Below are 17,483 nucleotides of genomic sequence, written 5' to 3' on the forward strand. Positions count from 1 at the left end.
TTGAGATAGTGGCTGAACCGCATCTTTAACCAGAGCCTTGTATGCTTCATGCTCAAAATAACTATTGTTGACAATGAGCAATCTTCTGTGCACAAGCCTGTCATCAGGTATCTCATGAAGGCCAATCCTCAACCACAAAGAGGCATGATCAGAATGTGTGAAAGTGTAATCCACCCATAAATTGACAGCGATAAAATCATAGTGCGAGAAAGTGTAATCCACCCTATACCATCGATCCAACCGAGCTAGATAAGCAGACTGAGCATTGTGTTGAAATGTGTAACCAGGCAACATAGGATGTGATTCTTTTCACACATCAATAACCGGAGCTGAGTCAATAAAATAGACCAATACTGAAGCTCAGAGGCTAACATGTGAGTGTGGCCTGAAGTATTGTCACCTGGTTGAGGAGCATTATTAAAATCTCCACAAATGAAGAAAGTGGAGACAGGTTGTGAACACAAGTGAGCAAGAGCGCACACACAAGAAAGCTCCAATAGAAATGTTCAAATGAAACAATACAAGTACTTGGTATATATAGTACCCAAGTACTACTGGTCAACCATAGGGTTGACTTTATGCCTACAACACCATATCTTTGTAATCTCTTACAGCTTTGCAACTGGCTCTTCAAACATACACTGGAGGAAGAGCCAGCAAATCTTGGCATGGTAATTACATAGCTTGGAAGGGACAACAGATGTTACTAATACCATTATTCAAACACAAAAAATATACACTTCACAAAAACAAAGAATGCAAGGTCTCCTTTACCAAGAATGTGCTTATAGGGAGAACCCAGATTCTGTTAACAACAGTTCACAAACGTCATTTGATCCCAAACCCAAATATCTGAGGAAACACAATGTTGACCACTCATAATCTTCCAAGATGATGATCTTCATTGTGCTACAGCATCTCCATTGTCACCTCAGAAATTGTAAAGGACACCATTGCTGATTTCTTAGAAGGACACGCTAATGGTTCACAAATTTTATGGTAATTGAACTTATAACATAGTAATCATATTTTGACATTAAGAGTGACTCTTAGAACTCGCCCAGAAAAAGAGAACCTGGCCCAGAAAGTGCATTTTGAATTCACGGGAAAACTTTCTGTCTTTCCTTCTGGATCGCCTTTATTTCTTCTTTCAGTCTCTCGATATGTTGTCTTTGGGTTCTCGCGATCTGATTGAAGCATTTTAAAAAAGAATCAATCAGTGAGAACATATATGTCTAGATCTGGTCGTGAATACACGATCTCTTCTTTGTTTATAGCATTAATAAAATGAATATGCTCAGACAATTCTCTCATGTCTACAATCAAAGAGGACAGACATAGGGCAACAAAAGTAGCCTCTCTTCCCAATTCATCATAGTGCATCATTTTTTGTGCTTATAACGTTTATGTCCACTCAGGAAATTTATGGTTAGTTCTGACCTTGTATAGCCGAGTATGTTCAGCTTCTGCTATCCTCTTCTCCACGAGAAGGTCTCGATAGGGACTGCTTGCCTTCTCTTTCATAGTCTGGATCAAGATAGTGGACAACCTTTTATATTGATTACTTTGCTTCCCAGTTTCAAGAATCAACAAAGTAGAAATTCTTATGTATCACTCGAAATATGATGACTTTGGCTAGAAGGATGGTAGTGAAATGAAGTCTAACGTAGCTGGGCACCTGGTCAAGAGCTTGTAAGTTATCTTTTATATCTGCAGTCACATTTAAACAAGCTGCATTCTCCTTCATTGCTCCTGAGGATCAAGTAATATCAGAAATATCAAAGAAAAACACAGAAAAACAACTGCATGGTTTAATCATCAAAGTCTACCTTGGTACCGAAACACTTCCTTTTCTTGGGAGTTGAACGCAGTAGCATATTTAATTAGGCTGCATATAATACGTCTCCTTCAGCATGAGGATGAAGGTGAACTCTTAGAATTTTCAGTTAATGTCGTTAAAATTACTGGTAGATATTGCTCAACTTCATAATAACATAATTACTTGGGAGTACGATTATGGCTCTAGGTTTCAGACGCATTTTGAGGTGACATACGGTGCTTTTCTGGGATGTTTGGTTGTATACTTCTATACTAGAGTTCGGCTTGACTATCACTAGCAGGGACAGCTCCAGTGGTGAACCAGATCCTTCCGAATATAGCCTTGCACATAACATCTTGACGGTGCTTTCATAGAGAATGCATGGGGAATATTAGGCACTTGGTGCACAACTCTCTCTCGACAGGTGAAATGTAACACGGAATGCTGGAGCTAGGATTACTTGGCACTTAGTGATTGTGCCCTTGGTAGAGTACAGCCTAAGTATTATTGATCTAGAGATGCAAACCAGAACCTTCTAGGGAAAGCTCATTGTTCGGGGTCTTACCCTAGTGTAGGAGCCATTGCAAACTCTTGCTTTAGTAGTGTCTTCCAAGGAACACTCTCTCAGGAAGCCTCATTTGGACCAGACATCAGTGCAGAGATATGTATATGTATATGTGTGTATATATATATATATATATATATATATGCATATGTATATATATGTACATATATATATATATATATATATATATATATAGTGTATATATATATATATATATATATATATATATATGTACATACACACACACACTTTTTTTTTTTTGTAAAACCGAGATACTTATATTATGAAACATTCATTTACATCCAAGCAGTGCTCAAAATAGAGCTACAGCCCTATCCATCAGAAACAGTAAAAGAAAAGTTGAATACAAGAAACATCCAAATCTTCCTCATGTACACACACACACACTTTTTTTTTTTTTTTTTTGGGTAAAATCCAGTGTATTTATATTATCATAAATTTACAAGATGGGAAGTCTCCCACTCACTGACATGAGACTCAAAAAAAGAGCCCAATGGAAGAACTCAAAAACAGGTAGAGAACACTTCAAGGCTAGTGGCATCCAAGTCCCTTGCGGCAAAACTGTCATATAAGGATTGCTTGAGGGACATTCTGAAGAAAATATATGCCTGAGGAAACCGTTGACCCATCCTAGAATGCAGTCTCTGTGTCCAAATGGTCCATAGTACCCAAAAGCGAGTCCAGTAAAAGAAGAGGAGGAATGGAGACATCTGAGATGAGAGGCATCCAAACATCCAAAAGAGTTTCCCAAATCTGATAGAGGGAAACCGAAGCTGCAGCAAATGAGAAACATGAGTGATCAGTATGCGGGAGTGTGGGCAAGACCATAATAGGTGAGGAACTGTCTCGCAATGATGAGAGCAACGGGGACAGGAAGGGGAAGCAATGCGGCGTGCTGCCAATTTAACCCCAATGGAAAAGGCTCCCACTATACATCTCCAAAAGAAAAGCCTCTGTTTCAATGGCAATTTGGCTTTCCAGATTTTCATGAGTCGTGATTGCCACCAAGATAAAGGCCTATCCAAATTCCAAAGAGTGTTGGCATGCTTGTCAATCCATGGCGGTGGAAGAAGAAATCTGTAGACCTTCGAAGAGGTCAGATTGTGCATACATATATATGTATGTATGTATACACACACACACTTTTTTTTTTTTTTTGGTAAATCCATGATCATATTATCAGCAAAATTTACATGAGGGTCTCAAAAAAGCAGAGAGCCTCAACAGGAAATCAAAAGCAAAGAAAAACTATTTCCAGGCATGACTGAGGAAGATCTCCTTGATGGCAAGCATCATAGATAGATTGCCGTAGGGAATGTCTGAAATATTCATAAGATTGCAAGAACAGATTCCCAAAATATCGCATGTTGTGATCCTGCCAGATGGTCCAAAAAGCCCAATATCTGACCCAGTTCAAAAATAAAGAGTAATGGACCAGGGTTGCAGGAAGTCTGCCAAAAAGCCAAAAATGTTTCCCAAAAGGTGAGTTAGGGAAACGAAGGCGAAGCGACATGGAAATTTTGCATAAGAAGGTCTTAGTGCTGGAACACATCCAAAACAAATGAGGCACCGTTTCAGAAGGGGCCATGCATCGAAGACAGGAAGCAGATGCAATCCTTCGTTGAGCCAGAGTGACCCCCACGGATAAGGTTCCTGTAAGACAACGCCATAGGAAAAGCTTTTGCTTGAGCGGCAATTTGCTTCTCCATAAATTGCGGAGAGTCTTTCGCCACCAAGCAAGTGATTTTGCCATATGCCAAAGAGAATTAGCATGTAAGTGAATCCATGGTGACGGCTGGAGGAAAGAGTATGTCGTGCTGACCGTTAGGTTAGGAAGAGGAACAGGACGAGAATTTGAGCCCACCGGGTGTAACTGCCAATCATGTAATCGGTCCCTGTTAGATAAAGGAGGGATGGGAAGAAAAGGCTGCAGTAATTCAGCAATTTTTCCCCAAATAAACCTGTGATGCATGGCTAGTGGATAAGAAGCCATGGCTTGAGGGAAGGAAAGCATGTGACCAGTAGCATCAACAACGTCATTTATACACCTGATCCCCAATTTGCTGAGATTATATGCCCGAATCGGCTCTTGGAGGGCCAATGGAGGATCAAAAACAGCACTCCAATAAATACTTTCTTGCCGAAGGGAATTGGCATGAGATAAAACGGAAGGGGCCCAATGAGCATGCGAAAGGACCTGTTGCCAATCGCTAATAAGTGAAGTAGCAAAGGGGCAACCCGGGATAGAGCCTACAAATCTGCCCAAAATGACCTCCCAAAAATCAGTGATCCAGGCACCATGTGCAGTAGTACGTAAGGACGTGCACATGGTTGCAAGCATATGAGTCCATGGCTGCTTCTGACGAAAAAAGGTGAGTAGAAGAGGAATTTTCCTGGCCAAGACATGGTGCGCAATATTCAGCACATTCAATCCACCGTGCATCCTTGGGGAACAGACTTTTGTCATCCTCATAAGTCTTAGAGCTTTAGCAGAAGACTTTGTTTTCCATAACAGTTCCATAGCATGAGACATAAAGGCAGAAATGTCTTGAGAAGTCCAGTGCATCAAAGGCAAATAATACTGAACATAAGCCATAATAATCGACTGGACAATCCGGACACACACACACATATATATATATATATATGTATGTACACACACACACACACATATATATATATATGTATGTATACATATATATATATATATGTACATACATATATATATATATATGTACATACATATATATATATATATGTACATACATATATATATATATATGTACATACATATATATATATATGTACATACATATATATATATATATATATATATATATATATATGCATATGTATACATATCTATGCATATATATAGCCTGCATTCATAGATGTGGAGAGAGAGAAATATCACCTCTAGAGGCTGCAAGATCACAAATGTGTCAAGTGTCAAAAATTACTTTGAACTTGTACAGAGATCTAGCATACAAATGTCTGGACTGTGAAATGTTGATGATGTGGTGGTGAGTGGGATTACATTGAAGAACAGATTGATGAATGGTACGCTCATGTGAAACCTATGGGGTATTGCATGCAAAGTATCTTGACAATCTCACTATGTTGACAAGTATGTGGATTTTAATGGGAGGTTTATCTCCAACATCTGTATTTTGAGGATCTGGGATGCACATGGTAGATCGGGTCAATGGAGAGGAGCTGATTGGGTAAACACATATTTTATAACAGATCTAGTATGATATTGTGCATATTCTGAGAGATCAGTAGGATAGAGCACTCAGATGCTCGAATGGCCCAAGATAAAGTAAGACTTTCATCAGGTTGTGGTGCCGTGACATTTTAAAAAAAACTGGGTATGAAACAAGGTGGCATTAATTGCTCCTCATTGGTTGTTTCTTGATAATGCTCATGATCAGGAGATCCCATTCTTGGCCCTCCCACAAAGTATTTTCTTGATTTCTCACAATACGGTTGAGCTTTACCTCCTGCATGATTGATATATTGGGCTTCGAGACAAGATGCTTCAGGCTTCTTATATCCATGTCGCTGTTTTTTTTAGCGCATATGCTCTTAATTTAAAAATTCATGGTGCATGATGCTGACACAGTGTTTACTTTTGTATCAACAATATTGCAAAGATAAGTAATGTTTGTGTGAAAACAATAGCAGGCACCACAAAGGACAGTTCTTACTTGCAATCTTGTCAATTCTATCATCAATCAACTTGTTCCATTTGGAAAGCTCAAGAGCGTTTTGAGCTTCTTGCTTCTTCAATTGCAATTTCAGCTCATCACTGTCTTTCTTGGCATTCATGCTGTCCAAGACTTCCAAATCAATTACCTGTGAAACATATTATACTGTCAACATTGTTAAGCATTTGCATAGATTACAAGGCATATTGTACAGATTGAAGGTAAATTCTCTACATATTTTAATATTTTCTGTACAAGGGCAATGATTAAATTGCCTCTTTCTCCATACAAAATAAGCAAGTAGAATATATATAGATTTCCCTCTTTCCTAAATCCTCAAGGAGGCAGAGACATGTCCAGGCAAGGGGAAGCTTCTTTTACAAGTTCCAAGGTGTGTTATGTCCCCTCTTCTTGCTAAATGTTTTGTTCCGCCCTACTTTCCCTCACTGCCATCCTTCTGCCCCTTTTGGTCACAGCTGTTCTCTCTGCTATTCTGTCTGTTTCTCCCCCATTTTCATCACCCCCCTCCTCCTTTCACTTCGGTTTCCACTAGCCTTGGGCTGGTCTTCAGCCTTGGAGGTCCTTCTTACTCCTTTTGCACCTCTAGCCACAGCCGGGGTTCAGGCATTTTCTGCTGCCGTTGTGGGATCGGACCCTTTACAATCCCCCCTTCTGTCTGCTTGGGGACCCTCGGGAGCCTTTCTTAGTGGCACAAAGGAAGCTCCACCAATTTATCAGCCCATCTTGGCCTAGGGGAACTCAGGGCCTAGGTCTTGGTTCTTCTCCCCCTTTTTCCTCAATCCCATAAGTTCCCTTCTCCTTCATTCTTTGATATCATGGTTCATCAGTGTGGACGATATACATTCAATACATTTTCCTGGGCAGATTTTTTTATTTTTTTTCAAGAAAATTACTTCATTAAGTATGAATGAAAACCGTGAGAGCAAGCTCAAATGTGGGAGTACATCATGCAATGCATGAGGAAAAAACAGCTCAAAGTGAGCTAATAAAGAACCAAGGCAGAGACTGAAAATGCCATCTCAACCCTGAAAGAAGCTCATAGAAGAAAGGAGATCCCCTCCAAACTCTGAAAAAGTAACTCTCCTGACAGTGGCTGCTCTGGAGGATCCCTGCATGCTCGCCCAAATGGCCATCAGAGTGTGTACTGTGTCAGTCCAAATACTGGCCATAGTCTGGGAAGGGTGAACCTGGATACCCTCCATCACCTCTGTACACCTGGCTCTCCAAATATGCCAAGCTGCAATGCTAGCCAAAATCTCCCAAGACGTGTCTACTGAGGCATGGGCAGCTCTGAAAGGAGTGTGGGGAACATCCTGGGCAGCTTTAAAAGGAGGGAACAAGACTCCACTAAATGTCGCCGTACAATGAAAGCTGGATCTCGATCATGTCCCTCGAAGGACACCTATGGGCCAGTAAGAGATAACCAAGCCACTGAACCCCTGGTCATATAGCAAGGTGCTGTATGAAAATCCTAGCAACACCTTTCCAGATCATCGTTGCCTGTTTGCATTCCCAAAGGCAATGCTGTACTAACTCAACTGCCATGTGACAACGAGGACAAGTAGGGTCAGCCTCGAACCTGGATCTCCACAGGTTCATTGCAATCCCTCCATCAATAAAAAGCCAAAAGAAAAGAGTAACCTTTCTATTCTTGAGGAATTTCGAGAGCCTACGCCAAAAGTTTTTCCACACAATTGCGGAAATCTGAAAACTATCCCAGTGTGGTGCTCTGGAGGGCCTCCAACCTCTACTGTTGAGCTGAAATCTCTGGGCATTTCTAACTATATATCGAAAGAAGGGAAAGCTCTTCTCTTAGTGCCCCTCACCAATCCATTCCCACTCCCCTAGGTCCCACTGCAAGAACCTAATAGGGGAACCACTATACAGCCAGAGTCTCCAAGACCCCAGCGCAAGGAGAATAGGATAAAGGTCAAGATACCACTGTGAATCCCTGCCCCACTCCATGAATCCTGCAATCCTGACAGGCTGAAATGAAATTTCCAAAAGAATATCATCAGAAGATCTGATAAGTATGGCTCCCAACTAAACATCAAAGACAAGGGTATCCTCATGTGCATCCTGCAATGGAATGACCTGTAACGGAATGCCCGCGTCCCTGAGAACACTCCCCACCAAGTGGACTTTGTAAGCGGCATGTCATCTGTGTCAATCTACTGTGGCAGAATGGTTGCCTATATCTATTGTATCTTGAGTTCACTCCCTCTGAGGTGGCCAACTACTAAAAATCTCTGATCTTCTGGAAGTCTCATAAAGGCTTGCCACGCGCCTATAGTAGAGTATTTTTTATGACTCTATGCTTCCCAAGACTCCCCATAGATCACATATCTGTGCTACCATCCATTGAATCATGATTCAGCACAATCTTGGAAGCCCCCACGATAGCAGCTTTGGTGTTCATGGTGATTGACTACTGAAGATATGACTGAATTTGAGGTCCTACATCCCTCCTATAAAAATCTATGGTGGAGACCTTGAGTGAAGGTGAGTTCCACCAACAGCAAGTAGATATCTTAGGTTTACTAGGACAATGTTGATGCTATAGGGAGATGGGGCATTTGGTGCAGATCTAGAGGTTGTATATCTCAGCTCATGAGACCTATCACAAACTTTCTTTGGAGTGGGTTAAATGGCACCTCAGATGTTGTAGCCAGGGTGGCTTGGGAGACCTCATTCTCCCCACAGGGGAAGGAGGTCTCAATATTGTTGATTTGCAGTGTATGGCCTTGCTCTACAAATTTGCAGTGAGAGGATTGATGCCTAGACAGGAGCCTTGCAAAGATTTTTTCCTACGTAGCATACAGTCTTGTATACCATCTCATGGGGGAGATTGGATGGACAGCTCGAGATGGATTTTTACTTCAGCCCATCTTAGATCTCCCTCTTCCCCTCTCATGGCTTCCATTATCAAAGCTTGGGGCAGCTTTAGAGGCACTCTTCAGAGAGTTACACCCTCCTCACGCGAAGAAATAGACAGGCAGCCAGTTATGTGGAATGAATCCATATTGGATGAGCATTGAAAATCACTAGGAGTGTCACATTATATGCAACGGTCTAGATGGGAGAGGGGACTTGCTTCCACTGTAGGTGCCTGGCTTCCAGAGGATCAGAGACTCTTATCAATTGGCCACCTCAGAGGGAGTGCAGTCAGGATGCAACAAATAGAGGCAACCTTACCAGCAGAGTGGATAGATACAGATGACTTGCCGATCACAGAGTCCACTTGGTTGGGAGCTTTTACGGGGATGGGTATTCCCTTACAGGTCATTGCCTTGCGGGATGCACATGATGAAACCCTTGTCTTTGATGTTCAGTTGGGAGGCAGACTTCTCAAATCTTCAAATGATATTCTTTTGGAGATTTCCTTCCAACCTATTAGGAATGCAGGTTACATGGAGTGAGGCACGAACTCACAGTGGTATCTTGATCCGACCCTGTGCTCCTGGCACTTGGGTCCTGGAGACTCTGGTTATGGTAGTTCTTCCATCAGGTTCTTATAGTGGGACCTAGGGGAGTGGGAATGGATTGATGAAGGGCACCGAGAGAAGAGCATCCCTTTCTTTCATTACTTATTCAGAAATGCTAGGAGATTTCATCTTAGCAGTAGAGGTTTGAGGCCCTCCAGAGCTCCTCATTGGAATAGTTTCATATTTATGCAAGGTGTAGAAAAACTTTTGGAGGAGGCTCTAGAAATCCCTCAGAAATAGAAAGATCACTCTCTTCTTTTGGCTTTATTCTATTCATGGAGGGATTGCAGTGAACCTGTGGAGATCCAGGTTCAGGGTTAACCCTACTTGTCCTTGATGCCATGTAGCCATTGAGTCAGTTCAGCATTGCTTTTGGGAGTGCAGACAGGCAAGGACGATCTAGAAGGGTGTTGCTAGGATTCTTTGCATATTTCATAAAACACCCTTCTTCATGACCTGGGGATCATTGGCATGGTTACCTCTTATTGGCCCTCAGGTGTTTTTCGTGAGAGACATGACTCAAACTCATCATCCTTCATTATACGACGACACTCTGTCGAGTCATATTCTCTCCAGGATGTTCCTTTCACTCCTTTCAGAGCTGCTCATGTCTCGGTAGACAGAGCTTGGGAAATTTTGGCTAGCATTGCATCTTGGTATATTTGGAGGGCCAGATGTACGGAGACGATGGAGGGTTCATAAATTCACCTTTCCCAGTCTATGGCCAGTATATGAACCGATACTATACACATGTTGATGGCCATCTGGGCGAGCATGCACGGATCCTCCAGAGCAGCTACAGCCAGGAGAGATTTTTTTTTCAGAGTTTGGAGAGGATCTCCGTTCATCTCTGAGTCTTCTTCAGGGTCGAGGTGGCATTTTCAACCTCCACCTTGGATTTTTGTTAGCTCTTTTGGACCTGTTTTTTCTTTCATGCATGTCATGATGTACTCCCACTTTTGAGCTTGCTCTTGCGGCTTTCATTCATACTTGATGAAGTAATTTTTTTGAAAAAAAAAACAAAAAAATGGAATGTGTTGCCATATCTACACTTTGGCCACATCTCTGACCGGCGTGTCAGGATTTGTTGCAAGAAGTGAGGCATAAAAATTAGTGTGGCTATATAGGCGCATGATGGCATCAAGATCAGTATGCAAAACCTCGTATGAGTCAACAAGCTGACTGACACACTCTCCGCTATGGCTCGGGCCATGAGCTACAAAAAAGTGCATGTTGACTCTACCACCCATCTCAATGCAAAAGGACTCTCGTGCATGAAAGGCATACTCCAGTCTTTGATCTAACAATGGCTACTGCAGAGCCCTTGCTGCAGCAAGGCGCTCCTAAATCCAAGCATCTGTAGGCCATTTCTTCTCTTCCCTTTAAAGGGCTGTCAGCTTCCAGCAAAGGTCAAGCTCCTATATGAGTATATCTTGCTTTCTGGCGTGAGCGACGGAATGATAGAAGTCATTAACGTCACATAGCGCTGCTGCCACAAGAGAAGGATATGACATTGTACTCTGCGTATGGGAAACCCAAATATGTAAGGACGTCTTGATGAAATCCTCCTCTGCATACAAGGCATCATGGGGTGCGAAATTCATCAACACCACTCAAAAGTGGTATGAAGTAGAAATCCTAGGAGCAATGCAAATAGAAACACCTTTATCCAAAGCCCAATCATCAACATAAAATATGTCAATGGGTGCATGAATGGTCATCTGAGGTCTCCTATTCGACCATGAAAATCGGAGAGACTGTGATGACGGCGTGTGAAAAGAATCATCTAACCAAACATCTCTGCCACTAAATTAAGAAGGCATCCCAAGCCACTCTCTCCAAGGAATGAATACCTCCTTCTCTACCCCCTTTCTTATCAGAGGGAAACTCCACCATGTTCACCCCCTATGACCTAAGAATCTGCAAGGGGTTCCAAGAAACAAGTTCCTTCCATAGAAGGACACAATCCCTTTGGTTGTTAGGGGCGTAAAGGTTAAGAAAACCAATCTTGTGTCCCCTAATCAGAAGAATGATCCACTGAGCTTTGAAAGGGTTAATGATACCATGACTAACCACTAGGGGAAGAACGAAATCTGAAAGTAAAATGCATGTCTCTCCCCTAGTACCAAGGGAAGGTGCCCATCCATATACCTAGCTCCATCCAAGTGTTATAGGGGGTTCCATTGATATTCTTTTCCTTCGAGAACACAAGGTCGATGTCAATGATTTCTCCAAGTCAAGTAAATTGCTTTTAGGTCACACATTTTGAGCTGCCTGCAGCAACGATGAGGTATACCACTAAGGCCATGTATGTTCCGACTAAAAATCCTCATCGACGAGAGGAAGTAGCATGGAACGCCTTGCCCGACCTAGTGGCAGAAATAATCCTCTCAATGGGAGGAGACCTCCTGCTCGAGGAGTGAGGGAGAGAAGAAAGTGGAAGAAAATCCACGGGTGAAAGAACCCTTCCACTTGAAGGAGTCACCATGAGATCAAAAGGGATGCCAACCATTGCGTCACCGAAGGTGGAGGGGACAAAGTCCTCATACTACAGAATGTCCACAAGATCCACTAAGGCCGAAAAGGAATTCTTGAAGCTCAGGCATGGTGATGGGGTACATAAGATGCCTACAGTCGAAACTCGAGAGGAAGTAGTGCCACCCCCTTCCCTTTATCCAGATGGGAAGAAGCGGATGAGGGACGAGCTTGCTTGTAAGATCCTTGTCCCTGAAGATCTATGTTAGGGGTAGGTAAGGGAGCTGCAAGCACAGTTACATTTGGAGCTGCAATCGGGATAGCATCTAGAGCAAGAATCTGAGGTAAGCAAGGGGAAGCCTCAGGTACCACTGGAGAGATTGAAGACTGGGAAACCTCCTGAGTGATAGCCACTAGAGTTGCAGGAGAAGTAGCAAGGGAGGTCCCAACATGAATAGGAGCAAAAGACTCAATGGGGCCACCGACCAAGACGGGAATGTCCGTAGTCTACAAGGCAGTGGCCTCCAAAACAGTGGTTATCTGATCTAGAGATGGTGGAGGTCCGAAGACCAAAGCCCATCAAGGATGACAGGTGCTGCAGGTGCTAGTTGTGTAGAGCATGAGGTTGATGCCACAATCGCACTTTGCCGAGGATCAGTACCAGCAACTTATCATGGTGGAGCTGTACCAATACCCTACCGTGGATGGGCATTCTGAGGAGGTCGAGGAGAGTCTCTATCAGAAGGCTTTTTAGGCCATGTAAGAGTCTCATGCAAAATCATGCGGAAAGGAAATGAGGCTATCCTAACCAATCCAAAGAGTAAAGATGCCATGAGCCTCTATGGATGTGTACGTGGAGTAAAGACCATGGTCCCACTCTCTCATAAAGGAAGCTCTCCTAGCCGTTGTGGCAATTGGGAGACTTAACCCTACCCTAAGTGGCCAATGAGGGTATATCATTGAGAGGGACAAGGGACATAACTCTAGATCCTATCTAGTTTTATGTGCATCTGGAACTCCAAATCTGCCTTGCAATAAGACTAGCAATGATCTCCCAAGCCAAGTCTACAAAAAGAGAATGAGGTCTATGTATAGATATCAGCATTGCATCTAGGGTGGTAAGTTGAGGGAATCCTCCATGGATTATACCATGATCGCTCTCCATTCTAGATATGACAGTTTTCCACAGAAGTCCCTCTCAAAGTTTGATACCTTGCCACACGTTGGGAGAGGACATGTTGCTTCTACTAGATCCTCAAGTAATGCTCTTTGGGATCTCCATCTTGAAACCCCTACTATACACAAGAGATCTCATTGATGATTAGACTCTTGGCATTACAGTGGCTAATGATCCATAGCGAAGTAGAGGAAGGATGCACATAGGGAACTCTGGTTGTGGGAGGACTGCCCCCTCAAGGATATGTAGTAGGACCATGGGGAGTGCATTGGACCCACCCACAAGGGTTGTGCAGGTGTACACCATTTGAATTGGCAAACACCCGTGCAAGTGCCCTTCATCTTGATGCTGTTTGCATTCATTGGCACTTGTGCAATGCTTGGCTTGCAGACATCAAATCCATTGGTTTTTTAGTCGACCAGACTGCCTATTGGCACTTGCTATCGAATTACCTAAGCCAATGAGCCAAAAGTTGAAGGTTCTGGCTGCAAAGCAACTGTTATATCCTTATTGTAAACACCCTCATGGAGAGCTGATCTTGGATTGATTTTAAAATAAAAAAATATAAGGTTCTCTTATTTGGGAAAAAAAAGCCTCGTTATGCAAGTAGCGGTAGCATGCAGCCCCTTTCAAACACAATGCTAAGCATTCACCATCTTTGTGAATGGGCACCAAGAGGAGAGTGATGGGATGCTGGATAATGCTAGATAGGTATCTCTTAGTAATAAAGAAGAGATTTAATTACAAATGGAGTAAGGTTGTGAACTGGTACCAGTGAGCAAGAAGTGGTCACACAGAAACTCCAATAGAATGCTCAATGAAAATGAAGTACAAGTACTTGGTATATATAGTACACCAGTACTATACACCAAAATAGACTAAGTCCTAGTCTATCCTACACCACCATATTAATGTATGTGTCTACAAATTTCCCTTCAATGATATGGCTGAAGTACTCTGGAATGATCTTAGAAGTACGTGTTGTACCTAAAGTACCATGGTTTCACAAATTAATCCATGTGTGGATATAACAACCTATGGGAGTATAAAAGAAACAATGTCATTTTACAACTCCCCTTGACATTGTTTTAATGTCCTTGATCCCAAAGTCATGTCGATGGCATGTGAAGCCATTTGAAATACAATCCCGTATGTAGTGATGATGACTTTCAACTTGTTTCATGCGAGCATGAAAGATATGCAAAAGCTTCCTTAACCACATTCATTCCATAGTGGCTGAATTTGTTGCTTTATACTCTGCTTCACTAGAGCAAAGAGAGACTCGGTCTTGCTTCTTATTGAGCCAAAAGATACAAGCTGAGCCCAATGAGAAGCAATAGCTGGTAATGGATCTTATATCGTCAATGTCCCCTAATCAATTTGAGTCTGTGAAACCACTCAGAGAAGTGTCACAAGTTGAAGCATAATGCAAACCATAAGAGAGAGTGTCGTGCACATATCTCTGTGAAACCACTCAGAGAAGTGTCACAAGCTGAAGCATAATGCAAACCATAAGAGAGAGTGTCGTGCACATATCTGAGAACTCTTTTGGCTACAATCCAATGTGTGACAGTAGGACAATGCATAAACTGACTCAGCAACCTTGTAGCATAGGCAATGTCTAGCCTAGCGGAGCATAACTAAATGAGACTGCCAACCAATTGCCTGTAAAGTGTGCCATCAAACTTTTCAACCTCATCATGCTTAGTAAGTTTGAGTCCTTTTTCCAACGGAGTAGCCAGATGTTTGCTTTCTTCCATCTTAAATTTCTTGCAAGAAACCTTTACCATACTTTGTCTGTGACATGCATGTTCCCTTTTGGGTATTCCAAAACTCAATGTCAAGACAATAGTGCAATAATGTTGGAATATGAAGCCAAAGTGAGTCTAAAATGAGTGTTCTAGGTAGTCTAGGTGTGCTTTATAGTCTAGTGAGTCCTAGACATGCCATGTGTCATATTGGGAGTTATCCCATATACACTATGGCTTTCTAGAGTCTAGTATCACACTATATAGTGTTGTACTTGTCTTGAGTCTTTTTCATATCAGCCAACATCAAGCTCTTTGGTATCATGTGAGTACTTGTCCATTGCTTTCATTTTCTTTCCATTTCATTTCCATTATGCTTGTTATCTTTCCTTTCCATTCCTAGTGTTAGCTTGCTTCTCTCCCTACCACTATGATCTTTCAAATAAGCCCAAATCTGTCATGTCAAATGTCTGACATAAAGCGGACTGCACTGTTGCAATTTGCTGTGTATTACTCCCTGTGAGTAGTATGTCATCCACATGAAGCACTAGAATGACCAAATCTGCATTTTCTTGCTGAAAATAAAGATTAGGATCTCTATGTGTACAAAGAATTGGGACACCAAAAAATGATATATCTTGTGACACCATGCACGGGGTGCTTGTTTGAGCCTATATAAAGATTTCCTAAGCTTGCACACCATGTGCTCTTATCCCTTTACCACAAATCCTTGGGGTTCTTGCACATAGACCTCTTCTTTGAGATAAAAAAGATTGCCTTAACATCCAACTGATAGACTGACCAACCATAGTTTGCAGCAAGAGAAATGACACAACGGATGGTTATCATTTTGGCTACCGGAGCAAAAGTCTCCTCATAGTAAATCTCCTCTTCTTGAGCATACCCCTTGGCAACAAGACAGGCTTTGTATTTTTCCACAGTACCATCGGAATGATACTTAACCTTATAGATCCATTTGGTGCTCACAATATATATATTACTTCATTAAGTATGAATGAAAACCGCAAGAGCAAGCTCAAATGCGGGAGTACATCATGTCTCATGCATGAGAAAAAAACCCCAACTCCTCAAAATGAGCTAACAAAAATCCAAGGTGGAGGCTGAAAGTGCCACCTCAACCCTGAAGGAGACCCATAGAAGAAAGGAGAACCTCTCCAAACTCTGAAAAGTGTACCTCTCCTGGCAGTAAGCTGCTCTGGAGGATCCCGCCCACAATATTTTTACCAATGGGTGCATCAAACAAATTCCATGTGGCATTCTTTTAAATGGACCTAATTTAAGATTCCATGGCCTTCTGCCATGAAGGATGCCCCTGTGCATCCTCAAACATTTGAGGCTCAATTTCAGCTTCCATAACGGACGTCATAGATGCAAAATTGACCTGTCCATGAGCACTTTTTGTGATTTCCCTGGTTCTCCCCAAAGTAGGCTGATCCTTTGCATCCGAAATGGTCAACCTTGCCCATTTTGGAATGGCTTTCTCATTTGTACCTCTTGGAGTTGTATCCTGAGGTTGATCGACTCCACAACGGTGATAATGTATCCAAACATTGGCCTGTTTTCCGTCACTAGCTGGCTGCTCATCTGGAACATTTGAGGGAGAATCATCCTCAACATGTGGCAAACTAGCTAAAGTATGAGAGGAGGAAGGAGTATGCTCTGGAGAACCCATATCATCATCATCTTACTGAATTATATCCAAAGGAATATCATCATAAGGTGGCAAATGCACAGTAGTGGGCTGCATGCATTCGTTTTCAGCAAATGCAACATCTCTGCTGATTATTATCTTCCTGGATGCTGGTTCATAGAGCCTGAAGTCTTTAATTTCTATACTATATTTAAACAAAATCATAAAATGCTTTTGTCATCAAGCTTTGATCTAAGATGAGATGGAATCAAAGCATAAGCAACTGAGCCAAACAATCTGAAATGTTGAACCTTTGGCTTTGAGCCTTAAAACCTCTCAAAAGGTGTCACATTCACCAAAGATTTTGTAGGGCATCTATTATGTATGTATGTGGCTGTAGTAATGGCCTCTCCCCAAAATGCTTTTGACACTTTCTTGCATTTCAGCATGCATCTTGTCATTTTCCATAAGTGTCCTATTCTTTCTCTCTGAAATAGGATTGTGTTGCGGTGTGTATGGCATGGTCTTGTGATGCTTGATCCCATTTTCCTTCAAATACCCTTCAAAGGCATTTGATGTGTACTCTCCCCCATTGTCTGAACAAAATGTTTGTATTCTAGAATTGGTTTGGTTCTCAGCCAAGGCTTTAAACTCTTTGAACCAATAAAATTCAGATTTAGTCTTCATGAGGAAAAGCCATGTGAATCTAGAATATTCATCAATGAAGGTAACAAAATACCTTGCCCCTCTATCGATTGTCACATTCATGCGACCACATACATCACTTAAGCTCTAGTGCCTTTCACTGAAC

At 42.1% G+C, this 17,483-nt stretch overlaps 1 protein-coding gene across 1 annotated transcript in view; it reads right to left on the minus strand.

The window, feature by feature from the left end:
- Positions 1-1,057: 1,057 nt before the first annotated feature.
- The window catches only part of LOC147902982 (uncharacterized), a 437,346-nt gene continuing 420,920 nt past the window's right edge, over positions 1,058-17,483 (minus strand). Inside the window, exons 36-39 of the mRNA XM_087373981.1 lie at positions 6,116-6,263; positions 1,679-1,752; positions 1,441-1,527; positions 1,058-1,187 (exon numbers count right to left, since the gene is read on the minus strand). Coding sequence (XP_087230107.1) covers positions 1,101-1,187; positions 1,441-1,527; positions 1,679-1,752; positions 6,116-6,263 — 396 coding nt within the window. The 3' untranslated portion in view covers positions 1,058-1,100. The remainder of the gene's footprint in view (positions 1,188-1,440; positions 1,528-1,678; positions 1,753-6,115; positions 6,264-17,483) is intronic.

The sequence above is a fragment of the Dipteris shenzhenensis genome, chromosome 4, assembly GCF_047967505.1.
Source record: "Dipteris shenzhenensis isolate YYH24624 ecotype China chromosome 4, Dip_SZ_1.0, whole genome shotgun sequence".
NCBI classification, from domain to species: Eukaryota; Viridiplantae; Streptophyta; class Polypodiopsida; order Gleicheniales; family Dipteridaceae; genus Dipteris; species Dipteris shenzhenensis.